General features: G+C 37.5%; 1 protein-coding gene across 2 annotated transcripts in view; it reads left to right on the top strand.

The window, feature by feature from the left end:
- Nucleotides 1-25,620, top strand: part of AP3S1 (adaptor related protein complex 3 subunit sigma 1) — a 51,842-nt gene that overhangs the window by 6,285 nt on the left and 19,937 nt on the right. For both annotated transcript variants that reach the window (XM_049771460.1, XM_049771461.1), the window contains exons 2-3: nucleotides 10,701-10,792; nucleotides 17,341-17,452. In XM_049771460.1, coding sequence (XP_049627417.1) covers nucleotides 10,701-10,792; nucleotides 17,341-17,452 — 204 coding nt within the window. The remainder of the gene's footprint in view (nucleotides 1-10,700; nucleotides 10,793-17,340; nucleotides 17,453-25,620) is intronic.

The following is a 25,620-nucleotide window of genomic DNA, read 5'->3' as shown; positions in this document are numbered from 1 at the left end:
TTGAAATCAGTGATAATTAGTCTAGAAAGAGTGAGTAACATTTCTGAAGTCTTGTATATGCCTTTTCATTCAGTTTGATTACTTCTATCCAAGACCAATAAGAGTTAAAGTAATCAGTATCTCCTCCGGGAGTGAGAATGAAGGTAGAAATAAGAAAATGATGGGGCCGGGCGGTGGCGCTAAAGGTAAGGTGCCTGCCTTGCCTGCGCTAGCCTTGGATGGACCGGTTCGATCCCCCGGTGTCCCATATGGTCCCCCAAGCCAGGAGCAACTTCTGAGCACATAGCCAGGAGTAACCCCTGAGCGTTACCGGGTGTGGCCCAAAAACCAAAAAAAAAAAAAAAAAAAAAAAAAGAAAATGATACTGTGTTGGAAAGGTTTTTAAAACCTCTCAAACTCGGGGCCCTCCGTACAACATTTTGTGGCCCTGCCCTAGAGGAATCTTTTTTTGTTTTGTTTTATTTTAGTTGTTTGGGTCACATGCCCCCCCGCCCAATGTTCAAGGCTTACTACTGACTTTGCACGCAAGGATCACCCCGACTTTGCCTCCTGCGCCCCCCAGGTAAATTGAGTTTGAGACCCCTGATTTAAGAGAATAGATTTGAAGTGAGTAAATAAGTGCCCCCTATTCCCACTTAAGGTGTGTCAATTGTTTTGAGTAGATGCTAATTTTTCTTCTTGATAGTTTTAGACTGTGCCTGAGGTTGTTAATATCAGGAATGATGCTTGATTATGTATCCTTCTGAACTTGTAGCATTAAAGGTGACTAGTTCAGATTTTAGGCCTCTTAGACTTCAACTAAAAATAAATAGGTTGAAACTTCTGGTGGATTTGCCAAACATTTGTGACTTTAAGATAGTCATATGTGTTAATGGCTGGCTACTCCATTGCTAAAGTGTTTAGAAATATAATAAGGGCCTAATAGTTCAGTGGGTTGCACTGAGCAAATGTTTTGCGTCTGGGAGGCCAAGATCACGTGGTCCCCTGAATAACACCCTCCTGGTGTGGCACTCAAGCTGACAAGAAACAATACGTTAATATATCTTCATAGTATCTGAGTAGTATTCATATTCTTCTCTGCATATATCTTCTTAAAAAATTGAGCTCATATGCAACCAGTGTTATTTTCTTGTCATTAGCATTTAGAATTTTCTTTATTCTTGCGGTTTTGGAATTTTTTTACTATTAATAATAAGATAACATGGTTATGAGTTGTAGATCACTTTGATGAACCAGTTCTTTTCCCAGCCTCTTGTATATGAAAACTTGCACATCCTTTGTTATTTGCCCTGTCAGCTTTCCTTTTATCAAAGAACTGTGACATCAGCAACTTCCTTTACTAAAGGGCAAGGAACCTGAGAAGGATGTTGCTTGTAGGAGTAAAAAGGGGAACATTCTGGTTGAGAAGTTGTAAATTCTTAAAACTTTATGTGGGGTCGGCTTACTAACCTATTCAGTGCATACGCCTTTCTTTCCTATTTTGGGGAGAGGGGACACACCTAGTGTCCCAGTGGTTCTCAGGAAATTTTTAACCAGATCCTGACTCTGGACTCAGAGATGGTACATAGCAGATCTCAGAAGACCATATGGGGTGCTGGGGATTAAACCTGGGTCAGCTGCATGCAAGGCAAGCTCCCTGCTTTATTATCTCTTTGGTTCAAATGCATGCTCCTTTTCTTCCCCTACCTATGTTTTCTCAAGAGATACTAGGGTTTTCTCTCTCTCTCTCTCTCTCTCTCTCTCTCTCTCTCTATATATATATATATATATATATACATATATGTATATATATGTATATATATATATTATATGGCCCTGTGTAAAAGTTTGTAATATTTTAATGAACAAGATGGCTGCCATCCTTCACCTATGAATTTATGTTCCAGTGATAAGAGGATAATAAACATAAAATATTGTGATTAGTTTTTAGAGAAAACAGTACACAGGGGTAAGAGTGATAGAAAAGAGGTTGTAATAAATAAATTCATGGAAAAGCTCTTTTGAGAGTATAACATTCGAGAAAACTGAATGATTAAAGGGAGTATATGAAAAAAAAATATTTCAGGCAGAAAGGTACAGGATCCCTTAATTGAGACAAATCTTAATGTATTGAGGAACAGCAAGAAAGGAAGTTGGGGGTACAGCAAACATTGGCAAGAATTGGGATCAGCAGGAAAGATGGGGTCAGAATCAAGTAGCTCTTTCTTCAGATCTTTTAGTCTGATAACTTGCCTTATTCCCATGAATGAATGAAGATAATTCTTCATTCTAGTTTTTTTTATTTATTTTTTATTTTTATTGTGGTCAAAGTGAATTACAAATCTTTCACAGTAATATTTAAGGCATATAGTGACAATGAGTGAGGGACATTCTCACCACCAGTGTTGTCCTCCCTTCATCCCTGTTCCCAACATGCATCCCACATCTCCCTCCTTTATCCCCACCCCACCCCGGTAATGGTAGTGCAACTGTTCCCCCCTTGTACAGCTTGTTGTAGATTGGGTATCGATTCTGTTGTCGTTGACTTTGAATTTGGTATTCAAGTCTGATCATTTTTTATTTCCTCCAAATGAACATATGACTAACTTTAGATGGTCTTGGTACCATCCATTTTTCCCTCTCCAATTATGAGGCAGAACAAGGTGATTACAGGAATGTGGCTCTATTGGAAATATAGGAGAAGATATGGGAGAAGAAAAGAAAAAAAAAGGCAAACAAAGAAGAGAAAGACTAGGAGGAGACCATCTAAGTGTTATAAATATCCATTTAGAAGAAGAAAGGGAAAAAAAGAATAAAGTAACAAAACAAAACCACACAAGACAAAAACAAAACAAAACAAACAACAAAAAACAACAAAATTACAAAAAGAATAAAAATAAAGAATAAACTAAAAACCAAAACCATCAGCTACGAAGAAACAAACAACCCCCCCAAAAAAAAACAAAAAACAAAAAAAAACAAAACAGACCAGCAACTTCTTAAAAAAGGGTATGTTTCTCCTCCCCCCCCCCCTTTTTTTGGCATAGGTATGGTAAATATTGGTGAAATTAGAACGGGAATTCCCTTGGCCTAAGAGATACAGGGTTTCTCTGCCCTTGATGCATACTGCCATGGGAACAACAACAGGCGCCAGACTCAGTCATTTACACACCCCAAGGTCTTTTTATGGTGCCAGGAATCTTTCTGCTCAGGTGTGGGTAATGACATCCCGCCTCTTTAGCTGGAGATCTTGCTATTTGCATAGGTCATAGGGCAAAGGCTAGGGAAGTTTTTCTTTACAGTTCTAGGGGCTACACAGTTGTCTCTGATTCCTGCAGGAGAGTCAGTATCACTTTTTTTTGGGGGGGGTCACACCTGGCAGTGCTCAGGGGTTACTCCTGGCTCTATGCTCAGAAATCGCTCTTGGCAGGCTCAGGGGACCATATGGGATGCCAGGATTTGAACCACCGACCTTCTGCGTGCAAGGCGAACGCCTTGCTTCCATGCTATCTCTCCGGCCCCCACTTTTTTTTTTTTTTTTTTTTTTTTTTTAGTTTTGGCCACACCTGGTGGCACTCGGGGCTTATTTCTGGCTCTGCTCTCAGAAATTACTCCTGGTAGGCTCAGGGGGCCATATGGGATGCCGGGGATAGAACTCGGGTCTGTCCTGGGTCAGCTGTTTACAAGGCAAATGCCCTATCACTCCAGCCCCAGTTACCACTTTTATTCCGTTATTTTCTTTACCTAGTTATCACTGGAATTTGGAGAGTGAAGAGTGAGCACAGTGCTCAGTTTTTGCACAGGTTTTTTTTTTTATGATATCTGTGATCAAGCTGGATCCATGTCCTAAGTCATCCATAAATTAATACAGAAGAAAAGCATTAGTTTTTTCCCCTATAACATTAATTATAGGTTAGAAAAGTTTTTGTTGGGCCTTATGGGCCATTTTTCTCAGCTGGGGCCATATTGTTCCCCATGGTCCCTTTGAATATTCCAGGGGGCCAGAGGTGATCATTTTATAAATGAGAGCCCAGGGCCCAAGACAAAGTGCCCACTTAGAAGGATTGGGGGACTACAGGAAGGTAAACAAATTTTGAAGGGAGCAAGGTTAGAAAAAGTTGAGAAATAGCTTAGACTACTACTACAGTTCTTTTGCTTTGAAGTATTTACATATTTCTCTTTTTGTTTTGGGGTTATACCCAGCAATGCTAAGGGGTTATTTTTGGCTCTCACACTCAGAAATCACTCCTAGTGTTGCTTGGCAACCATATGGGATGCTGGCAGTCGAATCTGGGTTGGCTCTGTGCAAGGCAAGTATTCTATCTGCTATATACTCTCTCTGACCCTGCATTTATATCTTTCTCTTTTTGCTTGAAGTCTGATGCAATTTAGCAATCACTGGATGACATTATTGCTCTTTGTTAACCCAGAAGAAAGAGTTCCTTTCAAAGTCTCAGACACATTGTTTTCAGTATTGTGCCTGTCTAATTAAGTGGAGGGTAGATTGTCAATTCATCCAATCTCATAGATAACTTATTTCTGTTATTGGAGGGTGGTTGTTAGATGTTTTTATTTTCTTTCCACGAGATATATATATATATATATATATATATATATATATATATATATATATATATATTTCCAGTATATAAGACGACCCCTACTTTTCTTGTTAAAATATAGGGTTTGGGCTATATTTGCCATATAAGACTACCTCTCTTTTAATGCACACCAAATGGAAATTAAAAAAATGGAAGAGAAAAATAGAACCCTCAAAGATTAACAGTATATATTTAATAAAGCTAGACTTTGGAGTGCCAACAGTCATTTTACATTTGTCATTTGTAGTGAGTGACTGTGATTTTTAATCGTGATCTACATTGAGGGCAGGGAGTGGGGGCTCCTCGGATGAGATGCAGAGCTTGGTAACTCAGCTCCTCTGTGTGCCCTGAAAGATGAATTAGGACAAGCAGAGGACTGAGCACTGGAAAGCTGCATACCAGCGATGACACCTGTTGGCTGGATGGGATGCAGTGTTCAGTAACTCAGCTCCTCTGTGTGCTCTGAAAGATGAATCAGGACAAGCAGAGGACTGAGTGATGACGCCTGGTAGCTAGATGGGATGCGGTGGTAAGAAGCTGGAGAAAGTTTCAGCATGCCGTATACCAGCGTATAAGCCGACCCCTGACTTTAAGAAGTTTTTCATAGGTTAAAAAGTCATTTTATATGCTGGAAAATACTGTACATTATTGTGTAACCATATATATTTTGTTTGGTTTTTGGGCCACACCAATGACACTCAGGAGTACTCCTGGCTATGTGCTCAGATATTGCTCCTAACCTGGGAGACGCTTTGGGACGCTGAGGATCAAACCGAGGTCTATTCTGGATCAGCCGCATGAAAGGTCCTACTGCTGCAGCCTCAAATTTATAAATTTTTATACAATGTTTTCTTTGCTTGTGCTTTCAGAGTTATATTTAAAATGCCTTTAAAGGTCTAATAACTTATGGCCATAAAGACCAATACCTACTTTTCTTCTCAAAATTTTATAGTTTTAGTTTTTACATTGAGGTCTGTAATTTATTTTGTAGTCGTTTTATTTATGATGTGGAATCGAGATCTCAATTTTTTTATTTGCCCCTAAGTCGGAAGTTGACCTCAGAATTTCACACTTGCAAGGAAAATGCTCTACTTCTGAGATATAGTCATTGCTCTAACTTCATTCTTTCACATATTGTGTATCTAGCACCTTTCAGTGAAAAAAAAACGTTTTGTTCCCTGTAGATTTTCTTGGTATCTTAATCCAGTATCCTGTCAATTATACCTTGTTTTTTATCCTGCCAATTATACCTTGTTTTTGAGTTCATCCACATTTCAGCTGCCAGCATGATTCAGTCTCTTTCAGTATTTCTTACCTTTTCAACTATTTCTTTAAATTAAAAAAAATAAAGAATTTGCCATTTACTAGGAAGTCTCTGTAGGTTATCTAGTTATATAACTTGATTTTATTAATTTATTTTAATTTTATAGTTTGGGGAAATAAATATAGAGCTTCATGCCTATAATTCACTTATCGTTGGTTATATTTTTTAAATTTTTAATTAAAATTGGGGGGTCTATCTAGTGGTTTGTAGTGATTACTCTTGAGGTCCCAAGTGATGCTGTGGTTTGAACAAGTGCAAAACAAGTGTTTTAACCCTTGTACTATCTCTCCAGCTCACAGATAGTAGGGATGATGATAATAACTACCATTGGGCTAGATAGACAGATCAATTGATGGGCTGAGATTGAGTGCATACGTTGTACACAGGAATCCTGGATTTGATCCATTGCAGAATATGGTTACTGAGCACATCTGGTAGCATGGAGATTGTATTATGTGCCAGAATACCTGTGTTTCACCCTTAGCCTGGTCTGGATTATTTCGTGTAGTGACTATGCTTTAGACTCGTTCACCTGGGGTTGGAGATAATGCAGATAGGGTGATTTTACACTTTTCAATTTCTTTATAGTGATAGGTTTGTTCAGATATTCCAAATAATCTTGCTTCAACCTTGGAAGGTTGTAAAAATCTATCCATTTTTTCCTTTCTGTTAGATGAGTGGAATAGACTTGAATATTTAGAGCTGGACTCACAGGCTTATGAACTTTTTTTTTTGATAAAGGAGCAAGAAACACAAGTGGAACAAGGAAAGCCTCTTCAACAAGTAGTGGTTGGAAAACTGGTCAACACCATGCAAAAAAATGAACTAAGACATCTTCTTAACACCATACAAAACCAAATGTAAAATCAAAACGGATTAAAGACCTTGATATCAGACCTAAAACCATAAGGTACATAGAAGAAACATGGTCAGAGCACTTCATGACATTGAAGCTAAAGGCATCTTCAAGAATGAAACAACACTGGCCAAGCAAGTGGAAGCAAAGATAAACAAATTGAATTACATTAAACTCAGAAACGTCTATTTCAAAGAAAATAATGACTAGGAAACAAGGTCTATCCATGGAATGGGAGAAACTTTTCACCTAATAACCATCAGATAAAGTATCTAAGATACAGAAAGCAGATTGAACTTTACAAGAGAAAAAAAAAACATCTAACCTCATCCAAAAATGGGGAGAAGATGACAGACATTTTCTCAAAGAAATACAGAGGCTTGGAAAAAATGTTCCTCATCACTAATCAGGGAGATGCAAATCAAAAGAACAATGAGATATCACCTCACACCACAGAGATTGGCACACATCACAGAGAACAAGAACAACCAGTGCTGTTGTGAATGTAGGGAGAAAGGGACTCTCTTTCATTGCTGGAGGAATGCAGCAGTGGTCCAGCCTTTTTAGAAAATACGGACATTCCTCAAAAAGCTAGAAATTGAGATTCCATATGACCCAGCAAAACCACTCCTAGGGAATACCCCAGGAACACAAAAACACAAAGCCAAGATGCCTGTTGCACTCCTTGTTCATTGCAGCACTGTTTACAATAACCAGAATCTAGAAGCAACCTTGGTGCTTGACAACAGATGAGCGGCTAAAAAAACTGGTACATCTACACAATGGAATACTATGCAGCTGTTGGGAAAAATGAAGTCATGAAATTTGCTTACACCTGGATAGGCATAGAGACAATTATGCTGAGTGAAATGAGCCAGAGGAAAAGGAATAAAGAATAATCTCACTCATGAATGGGATGTAAGAAAGAAGAGGAACCTGAGTGGCAGCACAGTGGGGGAGGGTATTGCCTTGCACATGGCCAGCCTGTTTTAATCCCCAGCACCCACATGGTTCTTGAACCAGCCAGGAGTGATTCCTGAGTGCAGAGCCAGAGAATTGACCCCTCAGGGTCGCTGGGTGGGGTCGAAAAGCAAAGCAAAACAAAAAAGAGATCGTGTGGTAATACCCAAATACTACAGAGACAAAAGTCAGGTGGTCCAGCCCAGGGGAGAAAGCTGGTCACAAATAGAGTTGAGTGTCGCTAGAGTAGAGAAAGGTTTACTAGGACAGTGATGAGTGGACTGATCACTCTGGACAAGATCTGGCCGCCAAAAGTGGAGAAACTAACTGGCAGGGCATCCCTCCATTAACAGTAGTGCAAACCACAGTGTCAAAAAAGGAAATGGGAAAGAGAGTAAGAGAGAGAAAGCAATTTACCTGTCCTAGAGCAAGGCCGAGGTGAGTGGTGGGAGATAGGAGGGGAATGGTTGGAAAGGATGATGTACATTGTATGATTGAAACCAATAATGAACAGTTTTGTAACCATGTTGCTTAAACAAAGTGATTAAAATATAAAAACATTACTTTTACAGGTTTGAGAGACTTTCCATTGAGGTTTTCAGTTCAGCTACCATGTTTTTCAGACCTGTTATTTCACTTTGGAGTTTCTTGATTTTTATCTTTGTGTTCTGTTCAGCTTGAGGTATAATTTGTTTGATTTCTCTGAGGATCCTCCATATTTCTATTCTAAACTCCTTATCTGAGAGATTAATCAGAAGATTGGCATTTTTTTGGTCATCTTCAATTCTCTGTGCATGGTATTTGCCTGTGAGGTTTCCCCCATTGTCACGGTGTAGTATGATTTTTTTTCTGCGTGTTATGGGGGCGTTCATTAGTTAGAAAAAGTGCGCGGCCGTGAAGCAAAGCGGAGCTCCACTCTCTTCTGGTGCCTCTAGGAGACAGTTTTTGCTGTGCCTTTCTTGGCCTTCTCGGGAGTTTCAGGAGACAGAAGAGCAGAGAAACAGGCAAAGGCAGCAGGTCCCCCACAGTCTCTCCCAGTTGCAAAGCTCACATCAGGGGCAGACCACTCCCACCTTCACAGACAAAGGAGCCAACCTTTCTGCTTGGGCACCTCTGGTAGCCGGTTTTCATTCAGTCTTTCTTGGCCTTTCAACATGGGCACCTCTAGGAGACAGTTTTTGCTAGGGCCTTCTTGGTCTTCTCAGGAGAATTTCAGGAGACAGAGAGTAGAGAAACACAGAAAGGCGACAGGTCACCCACAGCCTCTCCCATTTGCAAAGCTCTAAAAATTGGTTTTACTTGCCTTTCAGTTGTGGTACTTTTGGTACTTGGAGTTATATTTTATTAGTTGCAGTGCTTGTATAAAAGTGTACTTGGGGTTGCACTATTTTTGTGTTCATAAATGTAATTGTAGTGTTTTAGCACGGCCCACTGTAGTGGACACATACATGATTTTCAGGAACCCCACTTCTAGGTTTGCTCACACATTTCAATTTAGATGCTTACTGGGTGTTGCTTTCCTTTAGTTTTGCTCACAGACACTTGATTGCTATATGACCAGGGATATAAAATAGCAATCTTTAGGACTAAACTTAGTTCATCTGTTCTGTTCTGTTCTGTTCTGTTTTGCTATTCTATTCAGAAATAGAACCTAGGCACTTACCTTGCTGCTCTAAGCCACTGACCTGTTTCTTGGGTCTCAGCATGAGAATTTCTTGGTTCTATATCTGTTAGTATTAGATATTGTTCTAATTTTGTACTTTTGTGTATATTGTACATACTCATCACTTTCATTATTTTAAATTGTATTCACTTCATTGCTAATGAGATTTAGCATATTTTTATTTTTTATGTACCACTGTGCTTTGTAAATAAAGAAAAATAATTTTGTTTTTGTTTTTTTGGGGGTCACACCCGGCAATGCTCAGGGGTTATTCCTGGCTCTACGTTCAGAAATTGCCCCTGGCAGGCTCGGGGGACCATATGGGATGCCGGGATTCTTTGAACCAGCGACCTTCCGCATGCAAGGCAAACGCCTTACCACTGTGCTATCTCTCCAGCCCCCAAGAAAAATATTTTTATTGCCCAGTTTCTATTTAAATGTTTGAGAATTCTTTTTCTCACTGAGATATAAATGACCTGGTAAATTCAATTAATATTTAATTTATTTATTCTTTTTGTTTGTTTTTCTGTCATACCCAGCCATGCTCTGGGGTTATTCCTGGCTCAAATTACTCAAGAGTCATTCCTGGAAGGCTCAGGGAACATAATGGGATGTTGGGGATTGAACCCTGAGTGGCTGTGTGCAAAGCAAGCACTTTACCTGCTGTACTATTTACTCTGGCCCCCAATCTTTTAAAGGAAGTTCTTATTTATAGATTGTTCTGATATAAATATGAGTAAAGTGGATGGGCTCTTACCTCTCAGTATGCAATTAAATTAAATTGGACATTCTAAACTTCAGTATCTTTCTACCCCCAAAATATAGACTATATAAATTATAACTTTTCCTCTTCCTGTTTACTTGTTTGTCTTAAAATAAAAAAAATGCTTGACTATCATCTAATCTCCCATTCACTAGTCTAAAATAATATCATTTAATGTATTGCTTGTCAGATATCTTTGCCTTTATCTTTGCCCACATTTATTGGTGCTCAGGAACTTGGCCATGGCTCTCCGATAATCATGTGGTATTAGGGATCGAACCCAGGCCTCATTCATGCATCATGCTCAACCATTGAGTTATATTTCTGGCCTTCTTTTAGATTTTGAAACATAGAAATGAGTTTGTTTTATTGTAATAGTAAACTACAATCTAATTTTTAAATAAATGTTTAAATGTTGTAATACATAATCTATGAGTTTCTAAGGACATCTCTATTACATAAATTTTCCAGACATTATACCTTTCATTTTAATTCTTAAAATTTTGTTAATCACATAAATTTGACCCTAATGTATATAAATTATTCCTTCTTAGAGTGAAGATACACAACAGCAAATCATCAGGGAGACATTCCACTTGGTATCTAAGAGAGATGAAAATGTTTGTAATTTCCTTGAAGGAGGATTGTAAGTAAAACATTTTGTAGACATAATTTTTTAGTATGTAACTAGAATATAAGTTCTGTTTCATAGTGCATGCTAAAAATTTCTTGATTTTGGTTATTTGAATAGGGTGAATAAATTTTAACTTATGTTTCTTGTAAATATAGGAGTTTTTAACCTATATAGTCCTTTAAAGTTTTCTTTTTTTTTTTTTTTTTTTGGTTTTTGGGTCACACCCTGCGGTGCTCAGGGGTTACTCCTGGCTGTCTGCTCAGAAATAGCTCCTGGCAGGCACGGGGGACCCTATGGGACACCGGGATCCGAACCAACCACCTTTGGTCTTGGATCGGCTGCTTGCAAGGCAAACGCCACTGTGCTATCTCTCCGGGCCCTAAATTAAAAATGTTTTTCTCCAACTTTTTACTCTTCTTTCCAGTTTTTATGTATACTTCTAGAAACTTAATTTGCATTGACTAACATAAAACTCCAAAATCTTGATAATAGAAAACATTTTTTTGCTTGCAGTTTATCTTTACTTAATATTTAAAAAGGTTTATGTTTTATGTGTAAACACACACCCCCAGCTCGGTTTGGGGCCATACCCATTGATGCTCATGTGTTATTCCTGGCTTTACACTCAGGAATCACTCTTGGCAGGCTCTGGGGACCATATGATTTATGGGATGCCAGAGATCCAACCCGGGTTCGATGCGTGCAAGGCAAATACCCTATCCAAATGTTCTATCCTCCACCTTCCCCCAATTCTTTTTATTTTTTTGGGGGGGGGGCCACACCCGGCGGTGCTCAGGGGTTACTCCTGGCTGTCTGCTCAGAAATAGCTCCTGGCAGGCATGGGGGACCATATAGGACACCGGGATTCAAACCAACCACCTTTGGTCCTGGATCAGCTGCTTGCAAGGGCCGCTATGCTATCTCTTCGGGCCCCCTCCCCCCAATTCTTAATTAGAGGCTTTTGTCAGTGATAATTAAAAAACTAAATTATCTGAGTCAATATGAATATAATCACACTAGTTAAATACATCTATGTTTTTATGTGTTTTTGTATATATGATGCATATTAATATGAAAAATCTTGAGGATAATATAATTGGTTAATATTATTTTTCGGTGGATTGGACCACACTTGGTGGTACTTAGGGACTACTTCTAGCTTTGTGCTTTAGTGTCACTTCCTTGTAGTGCTTGAGTATCATGGTGGGAATTGAACCAGTGCTGACCATATGCTTAAGTGCCCTAAAACCTGTGTTATCTCTCCAGACCAATAATTCTTTTGTGACCATAAATTATGCAGAAAATTTATTTTTTAAACAGTTATATTATCTGCACTTAACATTTTAAAATATGTATTTTTATTAAAAATTTTTTTAACTGAGTTGATGTGAGATAAGCAGTTACAAAGATGTTCATGGTTGAATTTCGGTTATACAATGTTCCTATCCCTTCACTAGTGTACACTTCCTGCCACCAACACCCCCAGTTTCTTTCTTGCCCCTTCCAGGCCTGGCTCTATGGTAGACATTTTTTTCTGTCTCTTTACCATGCCTCCTTGCCATTTTAGGCACTGTGGTTTACAATATGTTTCTACCTCCTTTCAGCACCCAGTTCTTGTTCAAAGTGATCATTTCTAACTACCATTATTATAATGGCTACTTCTCTATATCCTAACTGTATTCCCCCATCTCTCTTCCCCTGACCCCATGAGAGCTTTTTGGCACATTTACTATGGACCAGTCTAGAGTTTTTGATTATTATTCTCTTACTATGTTTTTTTTAATATTCCACAAATAAGTGCAGCCATTCTTTGTCTATCCCTATCCCTCTGATTCATTTCACTCAGCCTAATAATCTTCATCTCCATCGATGCATAAACACAGTTCATGACCTTATTTTTCTGAACAACTTCATAGTATTTCATTGTGTTGATGTTGCATAATTTCTTTATCCACTCATCTATACTTGGGCACTTAGGTTGTTTTCAGATTCTGGCTATTTATGTATTCAATGAACATAGGAGTACCGATGTCTTTTCTGTGTTGTTTTGGGGCCCCAGGGTATATTTCCAGGAGTAGTATTGCTGGGTCATAAGGAAGCTCAATTTTGAATTTTCTGATAAATGTCCACATTGTTTTGACAGTCTCATCAGCAGTGAATGAGCGTCTCTTTCTCCTCACATCGCCAGCCCTGGTGGTTCTTATTCTTGTGATGTGTGCTAGTCTCTGGTATGAAACAGTATCTCATTATTGTTTTGATTTGATGGTCAATAATGTATAGCATTTTTCATATACCTTTTGCCATCTGTATTTCTTTGAGAATGTTTCTGTTCATTTCATCTCTCCACTTGGATATTAACCCCTTGCCAAATGGTCTTCCATTTCATGGATGGTCATTTTATCTTGGTCATATTTTCATTTGAGATGCAGTAGATTCTTATTTTAATACATACATAATTTTAAAATTTGCTATTTGATCTTTATGCAATTCTTTGATATAGATGTTCTTGCTTTTTTATTTTACTTTTTGTATTTAATTGTACTTTATTTCTCTTTAATCTAAGTTGGAGATTTTTTGTTGTTGTTGTTTTCCGGCCGCGCTCGGGGGTTACTCCTGGCTCTACACTCAGAAATCGTTCCTGGCAGGCTCGGGGAACCATATGGGATGCTGGGATTTGAACCACCGTCCTTCTACATGCAAGGCAAACACCCTACCTCCATGCTATTTCTCCAGACCCTAAGTTGGAGATTTAAGCATCGTTAATATTACTTTTACTTCCCTTCAGGGCAAGCCTCTTAATTTCTTATGAGAAACTTATCCTCCACAGTGCATTGCAAATAGTAGCTCTGCAAGAATATGATCTCCTGGACAACATTGATTTTTGTGGTCATAAACCAACTAATAAAAAATAGAACACATCTACCTAATCATGATGATGGTACATTTCTGGTATCATCCGATTTTATCATTAATGAGCTATTTTCTTGGTCAGTATCAACTTCTGGCATCTTAGCTTTTTCTTCTATAAAATTAAAGTAGTAAAGCTAAGAAGATACCAACATTTTGATTTTTACGTGATGTCTTATATTTTATATAAGAATTTTGGGCCACAGGAATTGTATAGCCTGTAGGGTGCTTATCTAGCATGACACTTATCCGCATTTGATCTCTGGCATCCCTTATAGTCCCCTAAGCCCATCAGTCATGATTGCTGAGAATAGAGCTAGGGAAGAAAATAATTTGTTAGCAGTATTTATCAGTATTACCTATTAAACATAAAACTATATTTTCAAAGGCAAATTATGTGGTTGTCATATTAAAAGCTTTAATTTTTGTAATAATACTAGTAACCTTTTTAAAACTTAAGATTTCTCAAAAGTTTGTTTTTATTTTATTGCTATTTTAATTTATATTCTATTTTGATTTTTGTGCCACACCAGGCCTACTCCTGGCATAGTACTTTGGGGTTGGTTTTAGCAGTGCAGAGGCATCAATTCTGTGGATCCCATATGTTAAACATACATTTCAGCCCTTTGAGCTATCTTCCTGGCCCACATCGTCTTTTAAAATCGAGTAAAACAGTGGCTTTAGGTCATCACAGAATTGCTGATTCAGGATGAAGTAAAGCATGCAGTTTGTGCTTTCTTTTGTCCTTTGGAAGGAACTTATGTGGGCTGGAAAGACAGTACATGGGCTAAGGCCTTCATATGGCTTACCTGAGTTTGATCCCTGGCACTGCATATACTCCCCTGAGCACCACCAAGAGTCACCCCTGAGAGCACAGAGCCAGGAGTAAGCCTTACTTCCAGATATAGCACCAACACTGCCCTCAAAAAGGGGGAGCTTTTATGCTCAATGTCTGTAAATAGATTCTTAGAATCTTTAATGTGTGCATACATATTATTACTTTAATGTTTTAATGTTTTGTGTAGATCTGCTGTGCAGAGATTTTACTTTAAAATGTATTTAATTTAGACACAGTGAGGGCTTTTGGCTTTTTTTTTTTTTTTTTTTTTTTTTTTTTTTTTTTTGGTTTTTGGGTCACACCGGCAGTGCTCAGGGGTTATTTCTGGCTCTATGCTCAGAAATCGCTCCTGGCAGGCTCGGGGAACCATATGGGATGCTGGGATTCGAACCACCGTCCTTCTGCATGAAAGGCAGAAGAAGTAAAGAAGGCCTTACCTTCATGCTATCTCTCCAGCCCCGGGTTTTTGGCTTATAATGTTCCAGTACCAATCCCTTCACGAGTGTCCACTGCCCTTTATCAATGTGCCGAGTTTTCCTCCTGCCCCCCCCCAGCCTGCTTCTGTTGCAGGCACATTTCCCCTCCTCATTTATCCTGGTGTTTCCTTATCTAACTTACCTCCTGTATTTGTGCCCCCCTACCCTTTAGAGGCAAGCTTCTACTGAAGACTAATTATCCTGCCCTTCGTTTCTGTTGTATGAAAGGCACTTCATGATTAATTTTACTTGCTGTGGTTTTCTGCTACTTGTAGAATTTCATGCTTAACACTTTACCACTTTTCAGCACACCCCAGAGTAAGAACTTGCCAACATCATTGTCATAGTGTGTGTTCTCTTTCCTGTTCTATTGTCCCACCCTCCAACGAGTTAAGTTACTGAAGCCTCATCCCCATATTTTAAAATTTAACATATTGTCTGTAATTTATTATATTAAGAATTGTTTATTCTTGTAAAAGATCATGTCTCCTTTTGCTATTAGAGTGCATAAAGGTGATATATACTTAAGAGAAGTCAGTTTTATGGAACTATGAGTTTATTGTTACTTTTACAGACTAAAATGTAGATACTATTTTTGAGTCCTATTTAAAAGTTTAGTTAGCTCTAATTACATTTAGCATTCACATTTTTATATTTTATTGTATTAAAGCATCTTTTAAGAAGATGAACTAGTTAATTTTAAAGTTAGAATGAAATAACTAAATTATATCTATAAGAAATGTTTGATGTGATTTTCAATTTATTCTTGAAATTCTAAAATTCTAGTAAAGACAAATAAAATATGAGTATAATTGGGAATCTCTTAGTTCGATTTTCTTGCATATGTATTCCAGAACAGAATAGTTTGGAGATTCTGATGGTAAATCTGTCCAAAACTTAAGAAGTGCTTTTTTTTTCTCCCTTGAGCTGGTAATCAGACTTAAATCCTGCCAAGGAGCAGGATTTGGGGAGGTTGGGAAATTGGTGACAATGGTGGAGGGAATATTACACTGGTGGTAGGATTGGTCTTGAAACAATGAATGCCAGAAATAACTGTATTATGAGCAATTCTGTAAACCATGATGTTTAAAATAAAGACATTTAATTTTTAACAAAGCTGTGTAATTTAATGGAGTTAAATCTAGTAAGTTCTTTTAAATTCCCTGTTAACAGGTATCTTTACTTCTTTGATTTTATTTATGTCTCTTTCTTATTAATAGATTTTCTGTTTCTGAACTTAAAATATTTTGTTCTTGATGAAAAGGCAATTTTATTAGTTGTTATCTTTGCCTCTGAAACATTTTTAAAGATATTTTTATGGCTGATTCATATTAGATCTCAACCTGAACATCTCTTTTATTTTTGTTAATGGCATGTGGAGGTGGGTGGGTGTTGCCTTTCCAGCAGTTGCTCAGGGCTACCAGGACTATTCTTATAGATACTCAGAGCTATGCAATACCTAGGAATCAAACCTTGGTCCTTTGCATATCAGACAAGTTCTCCAGTCTCTAGAACTATCTCCCTATCAGAAAAGTCATTCTTCCTGTCTCTCCCTGCCCATTTGACTAGCAAATGCATAAGTTTGATGTCATTTTAATTAGATTTTTCTGTGTAGCTTTTCATCCTGGTAATTTTTATTTTATTTTACTTTTTGGGTGTTTGGGGCCGCACCCAGTGTCACTGTGGGATTACTCCTGATTCTGCACTGAGAAAATCACTCTCAGGCAGGCAGGCTCAGGGGACCATATGGGATGTCAGGAATTAAACTGGATTGCCTGCATGCAAGGCAAATGCCCTACTCACTGTACTATTGCTCTGTCCCCCCCTCCCATTCTGGTAATTTTTTCTTTCTTTGTGTATTGTTCCTTACTATAAGTGCCTAGCTTATATTAGGTACTCATTTGGTAGTTTAATGAGTGGGGTGCTCAGTAATTTAATGAGTGAATGTAAAAAAGTTAGACAGTCTTTACTTTTACCTGACATCTGTGACTTTAAACAACCATTTTAATTTATTATCATAATCTTGGGTAGAAGTTTACTTGAATGCCTTGAGATTTCATTGACCTTTTGTTTGTTTTTTTTTAAGTTTTTTTATTTATTTGTGTGTGGAGGGGGGAGGGCACAACTGGCAGTGCTCAGGGTTTACTCCTGACTCTGCATGCAGAAATTTGTGACATTTCTGAAGCTTGAACTCAGATCAGCTGTGTACAAAGCAAGTACCCTACCTGCTGTATTATTTCTCCAGCCTCTGTGAAAGATTTTTAAACAATGTGTTATTATGAGCTAATGAAATTGTTTTGTTTCCTATAACATTTCATTTATTTTCTTTTGTCATTTAGATTAATTGGAGGATCTGACAACAAACTAATTTATAGACATTATGCAACATTATATTTTGTCTTCTGCGTGGATTCTTCAGAAAGTGAACTTGGCATTTTAGACTTAATTCAAGTAAGTTAACATATACCTCTTACTGTCTTAGTAACTGTTTTGTTATTCATATTTTTTAAAATTTAGGTGTTCTAAGTTATTTTAAATGTTGTTGATTAATGGTCCCCCATGCCTGCCGGGACAATTTTTGAGCATAGAGCCTGGAGTAACCCCTGAGCGCTGCTGGGTGTGACCCAAAAACCAAAAAAAAAAAAAAAAAGTTGTTGATCAGAAAAGTGTTCCATGGTATATATGGAATAGATAAAATCAAGGGTAAAAGCTATAGAAACAGTAGATTGTTAAATTTGATTAAAACCAATCATAACTAGTTTCACCATACCCTTTTATTGTTTATGTAAATTATGACAAAAAAAGAAAGATCAAGAATCATGGATTTCTTACTTTATATATCCAAATTAGGACCCCAGATCTACGTCTCTATCTCTTGAAATTCTTTCATAATATCCCTATAGAGCATGGTCAGTCACTGGAAATTTCCTTTTTATTTACTCCTATTAATTACGCTTTTTGTTCAAAATCTTTTTTCCTGATTACCTATAAGTCTTCTTTCCTGATTTTTTTTATATTCTTGAGCTTGAACTATTTATAGTTTGCTTTTGATTGCTTTTTTTTTTTTGACTCTTCTCTTTTCTAAAACACATCTAGGTTTATCTATGTTATCAAACAATAGTACCTTCTACCAGCATTGTTGCTATAATCATTCTTCTCTTATTTTCTATTTTTGGGGTTGGGGGTCATACCCGGTGACACTCAGGGGTTACTCTTGGTTATACACTCAGAAATTGCTTCTGGCTTGGGAGACCATATAAGATGCCTGGGGATTGAACCGCGGTTCATCCTGGATCAGTTGCGTGCAAAGCAAACACCCTACCGCTGAGACATCACTCTGGCCCCTCTATTTTATAATCTTTGAAGATTTTTTTCAGAACCTTTACGTGTTTACCTTACTTTCAGGCTAATAAAGTAATCGCTAGAGTTTCAAAGAATAATCTAGAGAGAGCCAATTGGTACTTGTATTCATTAACGATCTATTAAATAGATCACTTGATTTATAGAATAGGAATTCTAGGCTTGGAGAACAAAATTTCTGTAATGGATACTAAGCACGTTTGCTTCCTAAAGGAAAAAACTTATCTTCCCTTTGCTTTGGACAAAGACATCCTATTTTCTAAGATTGTTATATAATATTTTTGTTTTTTGTACCCAGCACTATTTAGGAGACAGGGTCTATATGGTATTCAGGACTTTGCAGATGCTAGGCATTTGTTCTATTGTTGATGTAGATATCGTCCTAGTCTGCCACTACATTTTTTTTTGCCAGAATTATTACTATATTCAGTTCATTGGTTATCGTGCCCACACTCCCCTCTACAGCCTTTGAGTTTTTTTCAGAACAGCTAGAACAGGGGTGGCGAACAAGTTCGACACAAAGAGCCAAAATTTTAAACCGTGAGAGTCAGAGAGCCAAACCACACAGTGACCTGCCAAAACAGACAAAAGCATCTAATTTTAACAATAATCTATTAAACACATATTGTATTTTGCCATTTTGAGTGAGGGTCAAAATCCTGCAGTGATGGTGAGGGTGTGCTGCATCCTCCACACTCAGAACTAATGGCAAGATGTGACCTAACATGTGACACATGGGTCTCCCCACTCGCTGGCCCATGCAGTTGTTTCCGAGGGATGAGAGACGGGACTACACGCTCGGAGATCTCTCCTCAGAGATGGTCCCTCAGAAGCAGCAGAACAAAATCCAAACTTGGCAAAGAGCCACAGCATACAAAATAATGGTAAGAGGCAAAGAGCCGCATTCATTTTGGCCAGGAGCTGCATGCGGCTCAAAAGCTGCGTGTTCGCCACCCCTGAGCTAGAATGATAATGTTGAAATATTCTCCCACTTCAAACTCTGAGTTACTTCCCTTCTCAAAAAAAACAAAAGACAAAATAACTTTACAAATAACCCCATGTATACTGTCCCTTCCCGAAATTGTATACTTAATCTTTATTTTTTCTTTCACTTCCACCACCAACCTATTCTTCAAATTTACATGGTCTTCTCCCATTGTGTTCTTTGTTTAATGTTTCTTTTACCAAAGTGTTTTTCTATTTGATATTTCCATGGCTAACAGATCTAAAGAAACCTTAAACATTGACATGTAATTTCTAAACATGTTTAATTTATTCTTTTGTGTGTTAAAAAATATACAATTTCAGTGATCCATGGAAGCACATATTTTTGTTTGGTTTTGGTTTTGGGACCACAGTCTACTGTGCTTAGGGCTTACTCTTGGCTCTTTTCTCAGGGATCACTCCTTGTGGGACTTGGTGGAACTTGGGTGGGCTACGTGAGACAAGCTCCAAACCCAACGTCTTGTCTCTTTACCCTCATTGCAGCCTTTTTTTTGAATGTATGTTTTGTTTGCTTTTGGTTTATTGGCCCACCCCATCCCTTCCATGGTTACTCCTGGCTCTATACTCAGAAACTAATTTTGGCAGGCTTGAGGGACCATATGGGAATGCCAGGGATGGAATCCAGGTCAGCCTCACTCAAAGCAAATGCCCTGCCCATTGTGGTAGCGTTCTGGCCCCGGATGCATGTATTTTTAAGCAAAGATTTTCTTTTCTAAATCATTAAGGTTGTCATAGATTTAGATTTATATCTTATAAAAATCTGAGAGAAGATATTAATAAACTATGTAGAATTTATAGCAGTATGTTTACCTAGATTCTGTTTTAGTTCTTTGTTGAAAAAACAGTACCTCTGACATGTACTGTTTTAATGTTATTGACTGCCCATGTAAGCAAATTTTAGAGTTGCTAACTAGCAGCTGGCTAGAGAATCATTTCTGCTGGTGTGTGTGTCTTCATTGGAAGTGTTAAAATATTTAGAGTGAGAATAGAATTTAGTAAAATATTAACGTTGGTTGTCTGGGTTATTTATAAGCAGTCTATTTGCCCTCAATTAATTTATTATGCCAAACTGATAATGGAGGCACAAAAGTTCTCTAGATAATTCTGAAGTCTATTTTTTTTATTCTTATTGCTTGTAGCAGCTATATCATCACCAATTAGTCTGGTTTATTTGAAGTAGGAAAAATTGAGAACAGCAAAATTTTTTCTTAGCTGTTCAGAAGGAAACGATTATTTGGCTGATTTTTGCCATTTTTATAAAATACATAAAAATTTTACATGTAGCATTTGTCACTATTTTGACATTAGACTAACTTTTGTTATCATTCTTTGTAAAAATCATTTTGTTTTGTCTGGCAATACTGATTTAATATATCTAGCAAGTCCTTCTGTAGACTGTATATTTTTCACCACGAAGTGTACCACCTCATGAGGTGGGTAGAAAAATCAGAGAACTAGAGTAGTAATGGTTAAAACCATTTGGGCTTCATTCTACTGACCCATGACTTCGAGCATGTTTGTAAACTTCTTTAACCCTGATTTTCCTCATTTTCAAAGCAACAATAGTAAGAATAATTCCAGTTCTAAAATAGGTGAGAGAATTAAAATAGCTATATTATAGATTAAGGCCATTGCAAAATGACTGATATGTAGTTGTGATATTTAGCTAACACTGTAACTAAAGCATTTTTTTTTTTTTTTTTTTTTTTTTGGTTTTTGGGCCACCCCCGGTAATGCTCAGGGGTTACTCCTGGCTATGTGCTCAGAAGTTGCTCCTGGCCTGGGGGACCATATGGGACACCGGGGATTGAACCACGGTCCGTCCAAAGTTAGCGCAGGCAAGGCAGGCACCTTACCTCTAGCGCCACCGCCCGGCCCCAACTAAAGCATTTATAAGGAAAGCTTGCAAAGGGTCACTAGTATACAAAGTGAATTGGGTAAAGAAGGCCTTTTTATTTTTCATTTTTATGTTTAGAAGAGATGATTTTTTTTAAATCCTGGTGTTTTGTGATGAATTAGCATGAATTCTATGTAGTACTAAGTAGCTTAATTGGGGAAACAGAAAGCAAAAGGCAAGAATACTTCAGTGAAGAGGTATTTACTGATCTTACTGTTCTTATGGAGCAATCATGCGTAGGTAGGTTTTACTGAGCATAGAATCTGTATGCCTTTGGAGTTCTGCCTCTCCCTATGCATCATTTTGTCTTTGTGTGTGTGTGTGTGTGTGTGTGTGTGTGTGTGTGTGTGTGTGTAGTTTTTGGGTCACACCCACCAGTGATCAGGGGTCATTCCTGGCTCCAGGCTCAGAAATTACTCCTGGCAGGCATGGGGGACCATATGGGACGCCGGGATTTGAACCGATGACCTCCTGCATGAAAGGCAAACGCCTTACCTTCATGCTATCTCTCCGGCCCCATCATTTTGTCTTTTAAGTGGGTAGGCTTGTGAGGTATCAGACTCATTACTTAAGCTTTCTAGGTTTCTATGCTGTCTGACAAACCAACTGACTGTGATTAGCACTTGAGAATTATGGAAAATTGTACTCTCCCTCTATGAAAAAGATAGAAACCCCCATTCCTATGTGCAGTTCTTCCTGTTGGAGAAAGAGGGAGTCCTAGCTCTGCTGGCATATTGACATCCTTTTTTTAAATAGGATTTGTTTTTCATATCTTTATATATTTAGAAATAGTCAGCATTTCTAAAATTTTCCTTTTATTTGAGATAAATTATTTATTTTCCGTGGTAAAGTGGTTTATTTCCAGGGAGGAATTAATAAAGGAGAAAGCCCCTTGATCTTGGTGTTTCAAAATACACTTACAATTTTTTTGCACACCCCCCCCCCCAATTTTTTAAATTAATTTGTTTGTTTGGGGTCAGTGGCACTGCAGTATCTAATCAGATCACATTCTTGGGCCTTGGCATTGAATTGACTTGCCCACTTCGCTGTGTATCACCAAGTGTGTCTCCTGGGTTCCTTAGTCACTGCTAAGGTATCCTCACCAAATATTCTTTTCCATTTTTCTTGATTTTGAGGCCAAACTCAGAATGTCCAGGGCTTACTCTCAGGGATCACTCCTAGTGGAGTTTGGGAGACCATATGGGGTCCCCCATTGGTCACTTTCAAGGCAAGCACCCTACAATCTATACTACTGCTTCTGACCCTGAAAATTCTTTGTCTAATTGAATTTTGGAGCATTAATGTTAGTATCTGTTGATGATTCTTTTTCAGGGGTGGTTGAATTGTTTTTCATTTATTTATTTATTTTTTATTTATACACCATGGTTACACAGTTGTTCATAATACATTTGTTCATGCTGCGTTTCAGTCATACAGTGTACAGCAACCAGTGCACATTTCCCACCACCAGTGCCCCAGTTTCCCTTCTACCTTCCCTCTGCCTGCCTCTGGGGCACACACTTCTCTCTCTGTATATCTCTCTGTCTCTTTCCATCTCTCTGTCTCTGTCTCCTTTTTATTTTTAGACACTGTTTTACAATATTGTTGCTGAAGAGTATCATGTCTGTCACCTTATCTCTTTTCAGCACCCAGCTCTTGTATAGAATAACTGTTTCAAACTATCAGTGTCATAGTGGTCCCTTTTCTGCCCTAACTACTACAAATAACCCTGTTATTTGTGGCAAGCTTCCTATCATGGACTCAGTCTTCCTGACCTTTATCTTTATTGTCTTTGAATATTATTGTACTATCTTTTTTGTTTATATCCCATATATGTGTGAGATTAATTCTATGTCTATTCCTCTCCCTTTGACTCATTTCACTCAGTGTAATAATCTTCATATCTTTATACATAATATTCTTCATATCTTCAGTTTCTTTATCCGCTCATCTTTTCTCCAGTACTTGGGTTGTTTCCAGATTCTGGCTATTGTAAATAGTGCTGCAGTGAACATAGGACTGCAAGGGACTGTTTTGAATTGTGTTTTTGAGTTCCTAGGGTATTTTCCTAGGAATGGTATTGCTGGGTCATATGGAAGCTCAATTTCTAGTTTTTTGAGGATATCGATATTATTATCCAAAAGGCTGGACTAGTTTCCCATCATAAGAGTTCCTTTCTCCCATATCTTTGTTTTTTCTTGTTCTTCGTGATGTGTATCAGTCTCTGTGGTGGGAGATGATACAGCATTGTTGTTTTGATTTGCATGATGAGTTTTTTCCTGAAGGAATTATACTGTGGAGTTTAAACATTCATTAACATAGAATGGAGTTTGGTGTTTCCATCCACACATTGTGCTTTCTATTTTTATTAATCAAAATGAGTACAAAAGGTTTTTTTGTTTTTTTTTTTTTTTTTTTTTTGGTTTTTGAGTCACACCCGGCAGTGCTCACGGGTTAGTCCTGGCTGTCTGCTCAGAAATAGCGCCTGGCAGGCACGGGGGACCATATGGGACACCGGGATTTGAACCAACCACCTTTGGTCCCGGATCAGCTGCTTGCAAGGCAAACACCGCTGTGCTATCTCTCCGGGCCCACAAAATTTAATTAAAAAAACTTCATCCTCATTTTTAAATCTTTGTCAAAATGTAAGTATTTTTGGATATTCTGTATTAAATTATAGGTTGAAGAATATTTTTAAATACAAATTTCATTTGAAAGTTAAAATCTTCAGAGTTTAAATACTGTTCTCATAATTTGTGACAATGTTTTTAAGAATTAGGTGATTAGCTTTTATATACAGAAATCAGAAGGTGCTTTGATTTTAAAATTTATATTTGATTTATTCACCTTACGGATGTAAAAATCTGGTTGCTTCTTAGACATCTATATATAATATATAGATTTTATTCATTCTTAATAGAGAGGCTTTTAATATAATTAAATTTCCAATAGCACATGCAGTCTGGTTTTTCCATTAATATAGATGATAGAGATATGGAAAGTTTAAGTTTTTATGCTTTACTCATGTCTGTATCGTAAAATTTGAATCACTTTGTATAACATTGAAAATAGAATACTATTTTTTGGTATTAGTAGATATGTGACTAGTGAATAATAATGTGGGTTCTTCAGTTTACTTACTTTAAACTCTTTTTACAAATGCTTGATAATTGAATTATCTACCCTCACGGATTAGTGTGAAGCATTCAATAAGAGGATCTGTTTATTCAAAACACTGGAATCAATAGCAATTCCATTATAGTCAATAATAAATGCTGTTCTATTATTAACCTTTTAAAAATCTTTTCTTTTTAATTTTATTTTGAATCATTGTGAGATAGTAACATGTTTATGATAGTGTTTTAGTTATACTGTGTTCAACACCCATTCCTTTACTACTGCACATTTCCTGCCTCCAGTGTCCCAGTTTAATTCCTGGTCTTCCCCTGCCTCTCTCCCTCCCTTCCTGCCTCCCTCCCACCTTCCCTCCCTTTAAGGTTAATTTATATTACTAAAGGGGGATATGGCTTTATTTCAGAAAACTTCTTTATGATTTTATAAATTGGTATTCAGGTTATTTCCAAGACACTCATTCAAAATCAAATATTGTCTTCATTTTTCAGTGAAAATTTTTTTCTGCCTCTAGCTTTACTTTCCCCTCTGTTAAGGGCTGTGTTCAAGCAGCATCATTCCATTTAATTCTTATAACTAGAATATTTTAGAGAAAGATGGAAAATAAATCTCAATTAGTTGAAATAGACTGCATAAAGGCATTTTGGGTATTTGATCACAAAGAACTTAAAGACAAATGATTAAGTTGGGAGTTTGGATAATGTTTAGTGATAGTTGAAGTCTACTAACAAAAAGTAAAAATTTACTTGCGGCTCATCTCAAGTATATATGCCCTCTCAATAATCTTAATAACTTGTCTGTTTCTCCTAAATGCTTTTTAAATTTCCAAAAGAGGATTTTGAATAAAATTGTGTATACTTAGTTACTATAGATATATTTCTCTTTTGACCTTGATCTAAATCAGGTGTAAGTCAAATCCAACCTGTTGTCTGTTTTTATAAATAAAAAGTTTCATTGGAGGCTGGAGAGATAGCAAGTGTGGTGCTTGCCTTCCACGCTGCCAACCTGGGTTTGATCCCCAGTACCACATAACGTCTCCCGAGTCTGCCAGGAGTGAATCCTGAGCACAGTTGAGTATCACCCTAAAACAAATGTTTCATCAGAACAGAGCCATATCTGCTCATTTATGTATTGTTTTTGACTGCTTTTGTGTTATATGCCCTCAAAACTAAAAATATTTATTTTCTTTGAAAGAAAATGTTAGCCAACTCCTAGTGTAAGACAG

Source organism: Suncus etruscus, chromosome 4 (assembly GCF_024139225.1).
Source record: "Suncus etruscus isolate mSunEtr1 chromosome 4, mSunEtr1.pri.cur, whole genome shotgun sequence".
Lineage (NCBI taxonomy): Eukaryota > Metazoa > Chordata > Mammalia > Eulipotyphla > Soricidae > Suncus > Suncus etruscus.
This window is presented reverse-complemented; position numbering and strand designations above follow the sequence as displayed.